Here is an 18,973-nt window from a genome sequence, read left to right as displayed (position 1 = left end):
ATAATATGCTTCATGACTTCACAGGGCTACTATAAGGTTCAAACAATATGTTATTTGTCTACACTCAGATTCCACACTGCAACTACTCTTTAAGAAAATACCATTTGTTAAGTTGGGATATAGTATCAAAGAAGAATATCCACAATTATCTGAAAAGGTGATTATTAAAGAGATTTACCAAAATGTAAAGTTTTGTACTCTTCTAATTTTTGTTTTGGAAACTGCAGTTTTTTTTCATAAAAAATAATTTGTTAACTTGTTATACATTTATTTTTAAGATAATTTATTTAAATAAATGGTTTATTAGTTTTAAATGAATTGACATTTTAAGAATTTGTTTTAATTTTTACTACAGTAAATATCTAGAAACATAAACAAAAGCTCTCTGGGGGGTTCTCATTAATTTTTAAGTGCCACTGGTCTAGAAAATAGAAACCTTTCCTGATCAGTACGGTAATCAGTACTCACAACTGATACTATAAACACTTTTGACTTTTAGATTTTTTAAATTCACATGGAATGATTTCTGAGCATAATCTACAAAATCGACCCTGGGAATTACGGAAAAACAAGAACAGTTGGGATTGCTGCCAGGTGCTCCAGTCCTCTGAGGGACTAATGGTGTTTGGAAAGGACACTCCGTCGCATTATGAAGCCAACCTGTTACTTAGGTGATTTGGGCAGACCGAATCCAAAGGCAGGAGGACACTACACTAGGCTGAGAACGGATGGTGTTCAGCTCCATGGCCTGCTTCCCCGGAAAACACTAAGGGGGATTCTAACTAACAGCTGTGTTCCTAAGGGCTGAAACCCTTGGCAGTTGCCACCAGAAGGCACTCTAGAGACTACTTTGAATACTGCAGTTACTAGTGGTGCTAAAACAAGAGAATGAAAGCCTGCCGGAATAGGTTGTTAAGTGATCAGAACTATCCCTGTGGCTGTTCTCCTCTCTCTCTTTCCTTAACTCACAGTCTAGGCTCTAACGTGGAATGCCCTTCCTTCCAGATTAGAGGTATAAGAGAGGACAGAAGGCAAAGAGCCCTGCCCTAAGGTCACTGATTGGGCTGTCTGCCTGGCAGATGAACTGACTAGATGGACATCTGTCCCTGTTTGCCTGAGGCCAGAGTCATTCCTTTCCTCTCCTTTGCTGACCACTTAGGTCTTCAGACTGCTGGCTTTCTCTTAGAACAGCACACGACTCAGAACCCAGGCTAACTAGGGTTTTTCTCACACCATCAACTTGGCTCTTTCTCACGATCAAGTCTCTAGGCTAAACTAGCCCAGCACATCTCTGCCACCCATGGGACAAAAAGGCAATGGAGACAATAAAAACAAAGATTGTATTAAGGGTGAGAAAGCTGAGGAAGGGCAATCTGAATATTTTAATATTTTTATTTAGTTTTAGTTATATACAGTAAAATTAACATATCATAACTATACATCTTGATGAATAATATATATACATAGATATATACCTATATATACATATAGGTATGTATCTATATATATATATATGGCCTCACTTTTTCATTCAAAAATTAGAACATTGTCTATCATGAAGCTACAGATTCTGTACTTTTATAAGAGGCAAATAATTGCAGACTGGCAAAAAACGAAACAAAACAAAAAACTCTAAGAAAGTTAAACTCCCATAGAGCGCATGGCATGATGACAAATCATGACAATGACATTTTAATCAGAAATAATTCCAACATGTGTTTCTACCACATGTTGGGTACTTTTCTGAGGACTAGGATTACAAAAGTGAGCATGTCTCAAATATGAGTAAGTCATCAAAAAGCAAGATTAAATAATCATCAGCATCCTGTGCTTGTCAAAGAGGGGCAGTAATAAATGGTTAAGTAGAAGTTAAATGTATGTGCTTAAAGAGCTAATTTCTGTCTAGAAAATTAGCTAAATGATAAATGAATTGATACTATATCACCTTTGTCTTCCCCAAGGCGCATGGGAGGAGGGCAATGTTAAAATAACTATCTGAGAACTTAGAGTTCAAATTAAACTCCACTGAAATATTTAAATACACAAGATATTAAGCACATTCAAGAAAAATACACTCTAGTTATGAAGGCAACAAATATACAGTAAATAAACAAGGCACAATATATGGCACTAAAAAGAGGGTGGTAGAAAAAGAGAAAGAGGCAGACGAAGAGGAATTGTAACAGTAGAGAAACTCTACTGGAGCAGAACATGGCCATCTTGTCAGAAACTATAAGACTAGGTACAAAATTCAGACCTGGGTGGTCTTTTTGAAGGCTTGGGTCAAAAGGAGGGATAAAGAGCATTAAATAGTTAAGAGCATTAATAGTAAGAGCATAACACTTGGTGACAGGATATATCCAAGGCAGAGTGAAAAGACCAGTCTAGCTGAAAATTGTTTGTACTGTGGAATGTGAGAGATAAGAGCCTGGAAGGTCAAACTGAACAATTTAGATGTCCTCTCTAGGCGATTAGGTATTAGAAGTACAGGAGAGAAGCGCAATGGAAAGAAAAAGCATTTTTGAAAAAGTATAAATCTGGCAGCCATATGGAAAATAGAGTGAAGGGGCAAGAGGTGAGAAGCAGGAAGTGGAGACAGCTCGAACAGTCCTGGCACAGTAACAGCCTAGATGAGAGAAAAGGCAATACAAAAATGGAGAAGGGATGAATCATGGATGGAGACACAACAGCATTCAGTAACTCTGAATAGAGGAAAACCATTTAAGAGACAAGTTAAAGATGACTCCAAGGTTTTCAAGCTTTAGAGACTGGAAAAGTTACTGTAAATAAAGAAAAAAGAATGAATCCCTTTTTAACATGTTGAGATTGTAGTATGTTAAAAGGTGATTCATTATTATAGTAGGTAAGCCCAGTAGTATGCCTAGTGAGCAGTTGGAAATATTGAATTGCTAAAGCCATGAGAAAATTCTGAAGAACTGCAAAGGCTTACGGGACAAGTTTGCATACCCTTTAAGACACCAAGTAAAGTCAATACATGCTTTAGAGAAATATACAAAAATATTGGCACAAAAAACGATGTGATTTTCTAACAGGCTATGCTGCTTTATGCCTCCTGCTTCTACATGTGCTGGTCACTCTGCCCGGAATGCCCATCTCCTGTCTAGTGTTGGGAAATTTTACTTATCCTTTAAGTGCCAGGCCTCTGTGTTAGAAAGCAGGGATCGGTGTATACACTATTTCATAGATTCAAAGGATTAGAGAACCAGGAAACAGAGGCAGGTGTAGATGTCACTGCAATGGAGCAGAGATAAGGAACAGACTGAACTGGGAGCAACACATAAACCTACACCCCAAATGCAGCTCTCAGAAGAAACCACCCAAAAGAAAGAATAATCCACTCACACATTTGCATAGATAAAATTCACATGGGTGTTAAAAAACAAAACAAAACACAAAAAACCAACCCTGTGTTAGTAAGGAGAAGATAAATCATCATCCAGAAGATTCTGAGAAAGAAATTACCTATGGAAAGTATCTACAAAATAAGCTAAAAGAAAACTTTAGGAAAGAGATTTATAGCTGCAACAGAATGTAATATAATATGAATTCTACATAATGGAACAGAAATGCAATAAGGAAAAAAAGAGGTGACTAGGGCAAGGAAAAACTGTAATGGTTCATCTGAAATAATAAAAAATAACCCATAGTGGAGGGGGAAAAAAAGCCGAATGGATATCAGGAAATCAAGTGAGAATGGACCCATTCTGAGAGAGCTTCTTACCTAAAGAAAAATAGAACAAATAATAAAAAGAGGCACACAGGTAAAACCAATAAAAAAAATACTTAGAGGACAGATAAATATAGAGAGCAGAGAAAGGGTAACTAAAATATTAATCATTATTGCTCCTTTGGGGAAAAAGGAGCAATACACCTGCCATGACATGACATCTACACCTGCCTCTATTTCCTGGTTCTCTAATCCTTTCAATCTATGAAATAGTGTATACACCTATCCCTGCTTTCTAACACAGAGGTCTGGCACTTAAAAGATAAGTAAAATTTCCCAATACTAGAGAGGAGATGGGCATTCCAGGCAAGTCTTTTTAAAACTTTGTAAAAAGAATAATAAAAAATAAACTTGAAGAAAACTTTGTGTACATGTGGAGGGGAAGGATAATATATACTGGGTTAAAAAGAACTCGTCAAGCCAATAAACGCAGAAGGAGTGATGGCATTAGACTGCCCCCATTTCGCAGCCCCTAATGAAATAATGGATCTGGACAGAGCTCACCACTGGCTGCTAAAGCCCTTAGGTGTATGGCAGACGAGGACACACCCAATGCACAAATAGGGCTGCCAAAACCCAAACTGACTCACTACTAACTCACTGATCAATTTCAAAATCATAAAGTGTAAGACAACCTGGCATTATATGCCTTCTGAATCCAAGCATCTGGACCCACCATAGGAATGCAATCAATAAAATCCAAAATATGGGAAATTCTACAACACAACTGACCTTGTTTCTTCAAATAAAAAAAGGGGGGGGGGAATATGTAGATTAGAAGAGACATAACCACCAATTACAATACATTGACCTTGTCTAGATCTTGAATTGAATAGACCAACTATAATAAACATTTCTGACACATTAAGGAAAATCTGAAAAGTGATTGAATATTTAACGATACAGAATTCTTCTTTTTTAGGCGGATAATAGTCACAAATCCCGGAAACTGTTGCTGAGAAGCAAGAAGCTGAGCAGAACTTTCAGCAGCATGCAAGGCTAGAACAAAATTAAAAGTTCTGGCAACCCAGGATGAGGGTAATACCCCAGGCTTTCGGTTGGGACCCCAATGGCTACACCCTAAGAGTTAGAAGTATATCAGAAGTAGACCAGCCTGCAGCATAGTTGGGAAACATGTCAATCCCTGACTGATGGACACATGCTAGCCCCCTTAGCTTAACTGCCTACCCAAAGCAGAACTCTAGAATGAGCTTAATGCCATCCAGATCGTCAAATTACCTTCATAATTTCTTATATACAATAACTGGTACATAAGGCAACAGGTATAACTAATAAGATAATTATTAGTTATAATTAAAAGATAATACATCTGGATCCCCTGTGAGTCTGTTTTTATTTATAATGTGTTCAAGTAATTAAAATACATGATTGAGAATTCTGACAGAGAATTAGAAACTATTAAAAGAAAACTCAAATGAAAATTCTAAAGCAGAAAAACAGTAACTGAAATCAAGAATTCAATGGATGTGTTTAACAGCAAATTAGATATGGCTGAAGAAAGAATTAGTTAGTTGACATTTTAATCAGAAGCAAACATCCAGACTGAAGCATGGGAGAAAACAGGATGAAAATATAGAAGAATGTGAGAGATATATGGGACATAATGAAAACGTCTGACATATGAGGCATTTGAGTCCAAGGAGAAGAAAAGAGAGAATGGAGTAGAAGCAGTATCTCAAGAGATAATAACTAAGAATTTTCCAGAACTGACAAAAGGCATCAAAGCCAGATTCAAAAATGCTCCAAGCTCCAAGCAAAATGTACAAAAGAAAAGCTTTCCTAAGCATATCAGAGTAGATAATTAAACAAATCCTGTTCCCCTGAAAGCCAAACAAATCCTGTTCCCCTGAAAGCCAAAGGCACAGAAAATTTTAGAAATAGCCAGTACGAAGAAAAAATGTTACCTTCAAAGAAACAACAATAAAACTATAAGCTGAATGCTCAACAGATAAAAGATGGAAGGCAGAACACAATGCAATGGTATCTTCATAAGGTTGAAAGAAAACAATTGCCATCTTTCAAATCTAAATCCAGGTGGAAAAAAAGCTTAAAAAATGAAGATGAAATACAGACACTGTCAGACAAATAGAGACCTTTTCTAAATGAAAGATGGAAACTAAGAGATGTAGAAAAAAATGAAAAGTAATAGAAAGTAAATGGATAAAACTAAATGGATACTGACTAAGATGGAATAAGTAGCTCGTGGGTTTTAAAATACAGAGAAATAAACAGCAGCGGCACGTAAGTTTGGGAGTCAGGAGTCAATGGAGTTCCAGTGTTCTGAGGTCCAAGCAAACACTAACATCGAACAAAGTAAAATTTGCAAGAAGCATTACTAAAAATGAAGATCATTTCATGATGATTCACCAGAAAGATATAAAAATTCTACATTTCTACATATGTGGTTACATAACTTCAACATGTACACAGAAAAAACTGACAAAACTAAAAAGAGAAAGAAAGATGTTAACAGTAACTGACAGAACAAGCAGGAAAAAAATCCAAAAACCTAAGAACATGTAAGATTGAACGACACTGCATATATAAGAGACATTAACTGCAGATGTGTGTTTTTTAAGTACACAATGACTTCTTATCCAAACTCATCATATGAGGACTACATAGCAAGCCTAACAAACTACAAAGGACTGAAATCATTCTCCTCTGAATGTTTCTATTCTCTGACCACTGGGGGATTACATATATTAGAAATACCAAAATAAACCTGAAAATCCCCTTAATTTGGATAGTGAGCAATTTACTTTTAAGTAACCTGTAGAGTCAATGAAGACATCCTCATTATTTTGAACTGAAGAATAAAAACACAACATATTAAAATTTGTAGACTACTGCTAATTAAAGCTTATTACTTACAATAAAACTATAGCTTTTAAAGTACATATTAGAAAATGACCACCTGAAAAAAACCCCAATGATCTACGTATCTATCTCAAAACTTAATGAACAACAAATTAAACCCATAGAAATGTGTTGTTAGGCGATTGCGTTCTTGTGTGAACTTAACACAAACCTAGATGGTACAGCCTACTACACACCTGGGCTACACGGTATATAACCTGTTGCTCTGTAGGGGAGGAAAAATAATTTTCTCTCTTACTGGGTTCCTGGCTGAGACATCCCTGTGATAAAAGATTACAAGGAAAAAACAAATAAAAGTTTAATAACATGTATACCTTCCATGGGAGAGACCCAGGAAAATTGAGTTAACTCGCCAAAATGGCTGAAGCCACCACATTAAATACCAGCTCCAGCTAAAGACAAAAAGATGTTGGGGGTGGGGGTGTCAGTCACAGGAGGTGACCAGGAAAAGCACAGTAAACAAGGGTAAGGTTGTTATGCAGCTATGTCTTCTGAATATTTAAGCTTTTCCAGAGATAAGGTCATCCCCCTCTTCCAGGTACAAGAGGGAAACACCCTCACAGATGGAGATTTCCCTTACAAATGTAAGTATCTTTTACAAAGGGTACCTTTTACTTGGTTTTCAGAGCTACTCCCATGTCTGCTATTTCTTAAAATTAATCAGCCTAAAATAATCCTTATGCCAAAGAGACATTTTTGGTGTGACAAATCCTGTTCCCCTATAGCTCCTAGGGCAAACGTGTGCAGTATGTTAAGGCTACAAACCTGTAGTGTTGCTGTACTGAATACTGTAGACAATTGTAACACAAAGGTAAGTATTTGTGTAAGGTGTTGCGCTATGACATTACCACCTCACTTGGTGATAGGAATTTTTCAGTTCCATTATAATCTTATGAGATGACTGTCATATACATACAGTCCATCATGACCAAAACATTATTACACAGCAGATGACTGTAGGAAGAAATAAAACAAATGTGTGAAAGGTACGGAATTAGGTGGTTAGATAGATAAGAAGGAAGGAAGGGAAAAGAGGACCAACAAAAGTCAAGTCTGTTCTTTGACAAGACTAATAATATTGATAAACCTCTGATAAGACTCATTAAAAAAAGGATAGAACAAATTATCAGTACCATGAATGAAAGAGAACATCACTACAAGTCCTACAGAAAATAAGAGGGTGTTATGAACAACTTCACGCTCACAAATTTGAAAATTTAGATGTTACTGCAACAACTATGTATAGTACCAGGTGGGAATTAGGCCAATGGGGGGATCACTGCATAAATTATATAAATGTTTAACCATTATGCTGTACACCTGTAACTAATATAAAATACTGACAGTCAACTGTAACTGAAAAAATACATAAATTTTTAAAAATTAAAAAAAATTTAGATGAAACAGAAGAATTCCTAGAAAAACAATTATCAAAACTGATACAAGAAATTTAAAATCTGAAAAGTTCTACATCTATCAAAGAAAAATTTAACCACAAAGAAAACTACATTGTTATTTTTAAAATAAGTAAGATCACTCCCACCCAAAATCTTCCAGGACACATGAAGATGAAATATTTCCCAATTCATTTCATAAAACCAGAATAATCTTGACAGCAAAATATGACAAGGACATTATAAGAAAGGAAATTTTTAAGTCAGTCTCATTCATGCACACAGATGCGAAAGTCCGAAACAAAATATTAGTAAACAGAAGCTAGGAATCTAATAATTATACATATGCTAAAAGAATACTTGGTCCTTGCAATGCTAGTTTTAACACTAAAATGTGTGTGTGTGTGTGTGTGTGTATTTCACCACAATAACAAAATAACCAGGAAAATCACACTATCATCTCATTAGATGCTGGAAAAACATTTGATAAATTAACATCTAATCAGGATTTAAAAAAATTCATCCATGCAGGTCAAAACCTAGGAACAGAATGAAACTTCCCTTAATCTGATAAAAGAATATTCAAAACAAAAACTATAGCAAACATCATTCTTTAAAAAAAATTTTTTTTAATTTATTTTTCAATTAAAGTTGACGTATACTATTATATTAGTTTGAGGTGACAACACTGACATTTATACCTTACAAACTGATCCTCCCCATAAGTCTAGTTAGTACCCATCTGACACCATACACAGTTATTACAATGTTATATTATATTCCCTATGCTGTACTTTACACCCCCATGGCTATTTTTATAACTGACAATTTGTACTTCTTAATTTTTCACCTTTTTCACCCAAGCCCCCTACTATCTGGCAATCATCAATTTGTTCTCTGTTCCTATGAGTTTGTTTTGTTTTTTCAGTTGTTCTTTAGATTCCACATACAAGTGAAATCATGGTATTTGTCTTTCTCTGTCTGACTGACTTCACTTAGCCTACCCCTCTAGGTCCATCCATGTTGTCCCAAATGGCAAGATCTCATTCTTTTTTTCTTTTTTTTTTATGGCTGAATAATATTCCACTGCAATTATCATCTTAATGGTGAAATGTTGAAAGCTTTCCCTCCGAGATCAGGAATGATAGATACAAAGATGCCTCTGGTTACTACTTCTATTCAACAAACATTTACTGCAAGTCCTGGACAGTGCAATAAAGCAAGTTAAAGTGTGAATGGAAAAGAGGGGCTATGCAGCAAAGCCGACAAGCTCAGAGGGCTATGTGGCAGGCCTGGTAAGCTCAGTGACTGAGTAACCACACAGGATGGTCTGATCATAAATTCATAACTGGGCAGGACATGGTGGGTTCTCACATTCTGGGCCTAGAGATTCCTTAACAAAAGGTTAATCTTTGCCCTAAGGGAGCCCTGTCGCTGTTTTTGTGCACATAAGATAACACCTTTGGAATGTCAGTAACTATCTTTTCCAGCCTTCTCTGAAGCATAACTACCTTCACAGGCAACCCCAAAACTCCTCATTTTCTTATTGCCACATATCATATCTATTTACTGTAAATGTTAAATGTTAACGATGCTGTACCCACCAATGTAAAACAAGGATGTATCTCTCCATTTTGCTTTTTATCTAATCCTAGAGACACCTCTCCCATTTTGCTTTCCCCTGCCTTCTTAATCTACTATCAATGGGTTTAACATAATCTTCTCCTTTGATTCCAAATGTATTAAAAAACTGCAAAATTGCCATTCTCCAGAGCACTTTCTCAATCCTTTGCGATTTAGCTTCTGGGCTGTTCCTCAGTTTTTTGGCTCAAACTCATAAAAATTTTCTATAGGTTTGGACTTTCTTTCATTGACAAAAGAAATATATAGGAATGAGAAAGAAATCTGTCATTATTTGCGGACATTGAATACACTCATAGAAAATCCTAAAGACTATTTAGCTGAACTATTACAATCAATAAATAAACTTAATAATGTCAGTGAATATAAAGTCAACATACAATTAATTGTACAAAACATAGCAACTATTTGTACATAATGGTAACAATTAAAAAGCAATATTTAGAACATCATTTAAATAGCACCCAAAAATCAAATCCCCAAAAATAAATCCAACAAAAGATGTACATGGCCTCTACAAAGAAAACCATAAAAGATACTGAGAAAAATTAAGAACTAAATAAATGGGTATAGCAAAGAATTACAAGATCAAATATTGTAAAGAGCTCATCTCCTCCAAATTGATCTATAGAATCAACAAAATCCCAATCAAATTTCCAGTAAGGTTTTTGGTGTGTGTGTGTGTGTGTGTGTGTAAAGCTGAAATAATTAAGACAATGTCTACTGACCCAAAGACAGGCACATATACCCATGAAACAGACTAGGGAGTCAATATATTTATGAATACCTGGTTTATAACAAAGGTAGCACTTCAAGGAAGCAGAGATAGGACTGATTCAGTAAATAGCACTATGTAATTTGGAGAACTATTTGGGAAAAAAAAATTAATCTTGTCCCTACCTTACGTTGTAGACAAAATTCAAGTTCAAATGGAACTGAGGCTGACCCTAAGAAATGTATCATCAAACTCCTTCTTCTCTGGCTTCAAACTGAGTTAGGTTAATGGGAGATATTAGCAGGAGACTGAGGGTGGGAGGAGAATAAAGTCAGGATATTTATTGCCCAGGATCTTCCCTGCCAGTTGTCATGAGTTGTGGGCATCCCTCTTTAGAAGCTACAATTCCTATCAGGAAGCCCTTTTCACAACAGCTACCTTCTCCCAGGTGAGGTAACCTCTTTCCTATTGTTTCTTTCGCAATCAAGTTGTATCACTAGTGCTGGATACTGCTCGACTCCCATTTGTTTTACATACTCTACCCACGGGTTTGTAAATCGTCCCCTTATTAAACTCTCAAAATACCTATTTTGAGGGCCTTCTGTTTCCTGCTGAACTCTGACTAAATCAGGCATTATCTAAAAAGACTGAAGATATGAGTTAAAAGATATGAATATTCTCTCACTCAGGAATTGCACCTTACAAAAAGGCATGCTTATGTACACTAGGTACATGTGCAATGCTATTCACGTAAGCAATGCTCATAATGTTCCAGTTTCCAAATTAGAAAAAACCAATGTCCAAAAACATTTGGATTTAAAAAAAAATTGGGTCAAAAATATTATAATGGAATATTACATTCAAACAAAAATGAACAAAATACTCAAACTTTTTTACTTCAGGGCCCTTTTACACTCATAGAAAGACTCCAGAGACCTTTTGTTTTATGTATTTATATGTAAAATATAGATATAAAAACTGAGTTTTTGGGGCAGCCAGATGGCTCAGTTGGTTTGAGTGAGAGCTCTCAACAACAAGGTTGCCGTTTCAATTCCCGGATGGGATAGTGGGCTGGTGGGCTGCGCCCCCTGCTACTAAAGATTGAAAACAGCAATTGGACTTGGAGCTGAGCTGCTCCCTCCACAACTAGATGGAAGGACAATGACTTGGAGCTGATGGGCCCTGGAGAAACACACTGTTCCCCAACATTCCCCAGTAAAATCTTTAAAAAAAACAAACAAACTGAGTTTTTAAAATGTATATTTATTTATTTTAAATAACAATGAATACATGTTAATGTAAGTAACATTTCTTGTAAAAAATAACTACGTTTTCTAAAAATAAAAGTAAGAAGAATGGTACTTTTTTATATTACTGCAAATCTTTTATTATCTGGCTTAACAGAAAACAGCACAATTTTCCTATCTGTTTCTACATTCAATCTGTTGTGATACTTTGTTCTGATTGAAGCATATGAAGAAAATCAGCCTTACACGGATATACAGTTGGAAAGGAAGGAGTAGTTTAACAGTCTTTGCAAGTAATTGTGGATATTCTTCTTTGATACCACACCAAAACTCAACAAGTAATCATTTCTTAAAGAGCAGATGCAATGTAGCTTCTGAAAACCTATTAATGAACTTTTCCTACTCCGTTCATCAAAATCCACTCTCCTATCTTGCATGTTGAATGAAATCTTTTACCCATGCATGATTTTATAATAGCTATACATCATTTGAAAAACACTGGTTCACTGAATTATGCAAGTCTTCCAAATGATAACAGTTCACTATATGACATTAAGAAAAAAATCATTCATCTCTCTCATCAGAAAGATTTTTAAGTGTTGACAAGCTGTCAAGTTCAGAGGTAGAAAAAAGTTTCTCCAAATTCTAATTTTCATGTGAAGACTCAAATTTTATCATTGGCAACAAATACAATCTATTGGTTTCTTTGAAGTGACAGGCTCACTTTGTTTATTTTCAAGGAAATGTCTGCCAAATACTGCAGTGGGAGTAACCATAGTTTATCTATTAGTCATTCTATAAAATAAAAATGGTATTCTATTAGAAAGCAGCAAATGGTATTCTATTAAAAAGTTTGCAACTCAACTTCAGGCTGTTCCTCAGGGCAACCACCATAGTTCAACAGGCAGCAGAAGTGCTTAATGCATACTTACCATTTCACCACATGGAATATTAAAAAGGCATGTACTCAAGGGTTGAGAGTTAATAAAATCAATAATTCCTCCTCCTTTATCAAAGACATTCTTGAGTGAAACTGGATTATAAAATGACCACTAGTACAGCTTGGGGCCACTGCTTTTTTCATGAGGACATCAGCAGTTTTCCCCACCATTGCCTTTTCACTGTTGACATTAATGTCCCCAGTGAAATGGGCAAGTAACATACTCATAAAAATAGTTCTGACTTCATGGGTCCCCTAAAGAGGTCTTGGGAAAAACCCTAGGGGTCCACAGACCACACTTTGCTGAGCAAACAAACAAACAAACAAACAACAAAAAAACAGACACAAAAGGCTATAGAAGATTCATTCATATAACAATTCATGAACAAGCAAAACTCAACTATATTATTTAAGAATGCATACTTAGTTGATAAAACACACTGGGAGATTTTAAGGTACTTCTCAGTAATTTGACAGACCAAGCAGACAAAAATTAGTAAGGCTATAGAAGATTTAAATAGAATTAAAAATCTTGGTCTAATGACCATATACAGAACCCCACACGCAACAATAACAGAATATACATTCTTTAAAACACATATAGAACACTCATAAAAACGGACAACATACTTACTGTGCTACACAAAACCAAATCTCAACAAAAACAAAGAATATTATATGGACTATATTCTTTGACTGCAGTGCAATTAATTTAAAAATAACAAAAAGATAACTTAAAAGCCAACATTTAGGGGGCCGGCCCGGCCCTGTGGCTCAGGCAGTTAGAGCTTCATGCTCCTAACTCCAAAGGCTGCCGGTTCGATTACCACATGGGCCAGTGGGCTCTCAACCACAAGGTTGCCAGTTCGATTCCTTAACTCCCACAAGGGATTGTGGGCTGCGCCCCCTACAACTAGCAACAGCAACTGAACCTGGAGCTGAGCTGCACCCTCCACAACTAAGACTGAAAGGACAACAACTTGAAACTGAACAGCACCCTCCACAACTAAGATTGAAAGGACAACAACTTGACTTGGAAAACAGGCCTGGAAGTACACACTGTTCCCCAATAAAATCTTTAAAAATAATAATAATAAAAATAAAAGAAAAGAAAAGGAAATAACTAAACCTGTGAATAACCTAACTTTTATTTAAATTAATATACATTATATCTTATCTATAGAAATATGTCCAAAAACGTCCTACCCAAGTTATTAAGAGTGTAGGTATCATAGCACCTGAAATGATCAGTTTCAACTGACTGGTTAATTCCAAAGCCCAATATACATTTATCACAATGCTAGCAATCGTGGCCATCCGCAGTCCCATTCTCTTAATAAGATTTCTTTAAACAAGTGCTCCAACTTGAATCTTAGGTAGAAGCCCTTTCTCCACCCCACTAATTGTTAGACACGATCCTCCCAAACCCTTACTTCTGCTGTGATCTTAATACTTTGAGAAAAACTCAGATTCTCCTTCTATAAAGACCAAGGGGGTCATGCTTTGAAAGGAAATTCAGAACTTCACTAAGATTATACCTGAGTTAAGTTGGAAAAACTCAGATAAACTCAATAAAAGATACTTGCAAAGTCCTAGAAGTATCATGAGGAAAGGTACATATAAAATAAACTGTCTTCTCTTTTATGCACAATTTCCTTCCCTTTGTATTTCTCTTTTCTCTCCTGGTTGCAGGAACCTAGGGAATGTGGGGAATGAAGGTGAAGACTGGCAGAAATAGAGCCTGGCTCCTTCCCACACTCCAGTTCTCCACAACTTTTTGGTTGCCATCACATTGCCCGCCTCTCGCAAGTCACTGCACCAGGTGTCATCCAAAATAGATCTGCCGCTCAAATCTTTGATGTCAACATTATGATCTGACCACAGTCTTAATTTTCCAGTTTTCTCACTCCCATTACCTGCAGCTTACTTGTTTGAGGAGGGAGAGAAGAGAAAGGAGCTGTGCTAGCCCTGGAGACGCAACAGTGAGCAGGTTCCCAGGCCTTCGCAGACCTGGGGCGAGCCTACAGATCTGGCAAAACCACACAGCCAGACAAAAATGTGGTCACTGTACACGGTGTTATTCAGTCTCAGCTGGATTCTCAATGCTACACTCCAATCGTTTTCTTATCTTTGGCTTCTCCTCTTTTCCAAACCTTTTCAATTCTCCTTAAGCCACCTTCCCAACCTCTTAACTCTCTTAATTTACATCCAACCGCATAGAGAGAAAAAAAAAAGAGAGAGCATGAGGCTTGATTGAAACGACTCTGGCAAAGGTCATGAATGAACTATTCATTTCTCAGATTTTCCCATGGCTAGCTCCCTCCTATCAGTCAGAAACTAGCTCAAATGCTACCTTCTCAAAGAGCCCTTCACTGACCAGCTGTGGAAAAGTCATTCTCCTGTTTACTCTATCCCCTAGGTCTGTTTCATTTCCTTATAGGATGTATCATGAAGGCAGGGACCTGTCCTGTCCTGTCCTGTTCACCACGCTCCTCAGCAGTAGGTGACATTCACTAAATCAACTAACTCCTCTAGGAAAACTAGTTCTGATCTGCTCAAGTTCTGAATTATGCATGAGGTTGAGTATGATAACCCTGGCATAAAATTCTTGTCCAAAAAAAGCCCATTACAGTGTCAGCTTTTCTCTCTATTCCTCATTCTCAATCTAAGTTCTATCTGTACCGCCTTCTTAACATCATTGCCACCTGCATCTGCCATCCCTTCAAACCTGTCTTGTCATTCTAGATTTTTGTCAGTATCTGGCCTGCAGTGTCCCTCTCCACCTTATCCCTTATTATTTTCAGTAACTTCTTCTACATGGTCAGTGACATCAGCGACTGCAACATACACGTATGTGTCAACTACTAACCACAGCACAACCCCGGCCTCACTCTTACCCTGCACTGTTTCCTCTCAAAAATCTCAGTACTCATCGTTCCCATTCCCCTATACCCAGTGACCTTGTTCTTGCTCTTTGCTGAAACTTCTAAGTTTGCAGCCCCTCCACTTTACACTCCTGGATATACACTGGATTTCCTACCAATTTGCTGTCAGTGTCCTACTATTAATGCAACTGTCAGTCCCATATTAAACGCCCTGGTCTTTTGGCCACATGCTGTTCCCCATCTTATGCTCCAGAGCACCACTACCAGTCTTCAAATACCATTTTAGTATATTTGATTTCAGACTGGATTATTTAAAATTACATGTTAAGATTTAAAGCAAAGCAAGACTTTGGATAAGCAGGAGACTCTCTTTGAGAGAAATAATGTTAAACAGAGAGCGTGGGCATTCCACATTCCCATTTGATGACAGTATATATAATTTACATTAATTCCCAGTCACCACTTCACATGATTATTTAGAGGGAATACTTACATAGATAAGTCCTGAATAGTAACGATCCTTCAGATTATGTAAAACAGAAGCTTCGTTCAAACACGTCAATTCTGCCATATCCTCCACCTTGGAAAACTTAGGTGGGTTCATCTTCTGAATATCATCTTTGTTGACCATTGCTTTCTTTCCGTTCTCTGCCAACTCCACCATAACTTCATCTCCCCGCTCTTCTTTGATACTAGCGGCCTCAAAACCATGGCGTTCTGAGGGAATCCATACTAGCTTTTTAGCCGTCCAATCAGCCTGAGTGGCAGGGTTATAGATGACAGCCCTGTCCACAAAGAGATACCTCTCGGGATCTTCAAGTCCACTTCTCTGGGCCATTGTAAACAGAAGGATTCAAGAGCAACTGCCTCTATGAGAAGAGGAGGAGGACAAAGTTAGATATTTAAAAATACAAAATGATTCACACACTTTACTCTTCTAAGAAACTTAAAACAAAACCTTTGGTAAACAGAAAGCATAATCTTTGAGTTAAGGAGCTGGGCTATTCCTCTTCACGGCCATACTAACCAAGTTTGCAAGGTAAATTTCAGGGGTGACCACAAATTATGACTCTGGTTGTCTGAAGACCACTCAAGGCGGGCCCTCAGTTACTGAGGGCTGAAAAACAAGCAGAAGGAAAAAGCAAAGTTCTAGTTTGCCTTTTTTCCCTCTTCATCTTCTCTTTTGCTCTCACCACAAATTAAATAGAGAGTTCAGAAGGGAAAAGAGAATGAAGAAAAAGAAAACAGATTTATAATAAAAGGCCTACAGAGTGGTACCCAAATTAGTGTGACTACCAGGATACAGCTACAAAAAGCATGACTGCAGAAGAGTAAAGCATCAGGTCTAAAATGCACCTCCCATTCTACCCTTGGACCACAGACTCCAAGTTCTTCTTTACAAGTACCCCAAGTCAGTCTCCCTATGGCTTCTCCATGGCCCGTGGTCTTAATGTGATCAAATGAGGCCACAGAGGACAAGCGTAACTTGCTTCACACAACAGCCTTTCAAGTATGTGATGGTAGCTATTCAGGTCTCCACTCCCATTCCTGCAGCTGCTCCTACTCCCTCGGCCTTCACTTCAGCATTCCGTCATTCATCAGGACTCATTCCACTACCCTGCGCTCTCACCTCTAAGAGACTCCATGAGCTTATATGCCCTTTTAGAGTGTGGGGCCCAGGAGCAAACATAGTCCAGATATGGTCTGACCAGTGCAAAAGAAAAAAAAGCCGTTAACAATCTGGGGGAAGCTCTGTTCCTGTGACTTTTATAAGTAGTGTATGTATCTCAAGACCTAACTGGTTTATTGAGCATCATTCACTGCTGGCTCATAATGAGCTGTCAGCCAAAGCTCCATACGTGCTGCTCTAAGCTACCTCTCCTCCTATACTTGTGCAATTGGCTTTTTGGATCAAATGACAAGACTTTACATTCATCACCCACCTTTCTGATGTGACTCATCGTTCCTGCCTGACAGTATCTTTCTGGGATCCAATGCCATCATTAAACACTTTTGTGAATACTCCAAATTCCAGGTTATTACAAATTTCATTAAGCATGGTTTCCACGACTTCATCCAAATCAATGCAAGAAGCCAACTGAGAGCCTATTCTTGTTCTAGCAAATCCTCCCAACTTCTCCCTCCCCCAGAACTAGGGTTTCCAGGCGGGAATTCCCACCTGTGAATTTTTTTTCACTTTCCCATTCCTGAATCCCGAGAAAAGCTGGTCGGGGAATCGGCTCCTTGAACCCAGGTGGTTGGTAGTATTGGCCGTCACTCTGTGGCAACGATTCATCGTGGAGAACAGAAAACAGTTTATAGCTCGGGATTCAGGAACGGGAAAGCGAAAAAAATTCCTGAGAATGGGCAGGAATTCCCGCCTGGAAACCCTGCCCAGAACTAATGGGGCTTCTTTGTAGGCAAGATAGAAGGCTGCAAGGTTAACTATAAAGTAACCCAAAGTTGTTAAAAGGTTCTTAACCTTGAGTCTATCGACAAATTTCAAACTCCATGAAATCACTGAAATGGTATAAAAATGTACGTGTGTGTGTGTGTGTGTGTGTGTATTTTCTAAGGAGAATACTCATAACTTCCTTCAGATTCTTAAAGGGATCTACCTGTGCCCCAAAAGACTAATCACTGATAGTGGGTACAGATACTAGCCCTTGCACCCCTAAAAAGAATTTGCTAGAATCAAATAGCTAAAACTCTTCAGACATTATTTGTTACAATGTCATGCATTACAAACACCCATGCTCTAGAGCGTGGTTCTCACACTTTGGCATGTGCCTCAGCACCAACTAGAAAGCTTATTAAAATACAGATTGCCGGGCTTCATCCCCAGAGTTTCTGATTTAGTTAAATCTGGGGTAGAGGCTGAGAATTTGTATTTCTAACAAGTTCCCAGATGATGCTGAAGCTGCTGGTCCTTGAACTACACTTTGAGAATTGTCGCTCCATAGTTCTCTGGCTGCCATGGTGAGCCACTGTTACTCCCAGGTATTGGAGGTAGAAAAAAAGGATGAAAACCAATGGTCTAGACTAATTCATAACCTGATTTAAAGAATATGCTAATGTTCTACGGACTACAGACTTCGATTAAAAAAAAAAAATCACAAAATAAAATGGAAAAAAATCACAAAACATGTAACATTAAGACTTTTACAAATAAAATTGCTAACATGTTTTATAACTGAACTTGCATTTGCCTTCTTACAGAAAATATTCATGGACACATGCACGTTCTGAAGAATGGTTTTAAAAGCCTACCTCTAGGGACTGCTCTAATAGGATTGCTAACAAGCTTTCTATCCTTCCAACTTACGCACTACACACCGTTAAGAAGGCATTGCTTTGAAGTCGGACTTATCCTAGATGAATTTAGAGACAATGGGACACACTGCCTTCAGGAAGGACATTCTATTAAGAGAAAATATCTAATTATAACAAAATATGATAACAAGTTACTGTTATTATTCTTGTAAGGTATAAACTGTATATC

At 37.4% G+C, this 18,973-nt stretch overlaps 1 protein-coding gene across 9 annotated transcripts in view; it reads right to left on the bottom strand.

Annotated features, from left to right (window-relative positions):
- Window positions 1–18,973, bottom strand: part of MYH10 (myosin heavy chain 10) — a 133,757-nt gene that overhangs the window by 110,489 nt on the left and 4,295 nt on the right. For all 9 annotated transcript variants that reach the window (XM_074320490.1, XM_074320489.1, XM_019745120.2 and 6 more), the window contains exon 2: window positions 15,965–16,340. In XM_074320490.1, coding sequence (XP_074176591.1) covers window positions 15,965–16,309 — 345 coding nt within the window. In that variant the 5' untranslated portion in view covers window positions 16,310–16,340. The remainder of the gene's footprint in view (window positions 1–15,964; window positions 16,341–18,973) is intronic.

The sequence above is a fragment of the Rhinolophus sinicus genome, linkage group LG15 (assembly GCF_036562045.2).
Source record: "Rhinolophus sinicus isolate RSC01 linkage group LG15, ASM3656204v1, whole genome shotgun sequence".
Lineage (NCBI taxonomy): Eukaryota > Metazoa > Chordata > Mammalia > Chiroptera > Rhinolophidae > Rhinolophus > Rhinolophus sinicus.
This window is presented reverse-complemented; position numbering and strand designations above follow the sequence as displayed.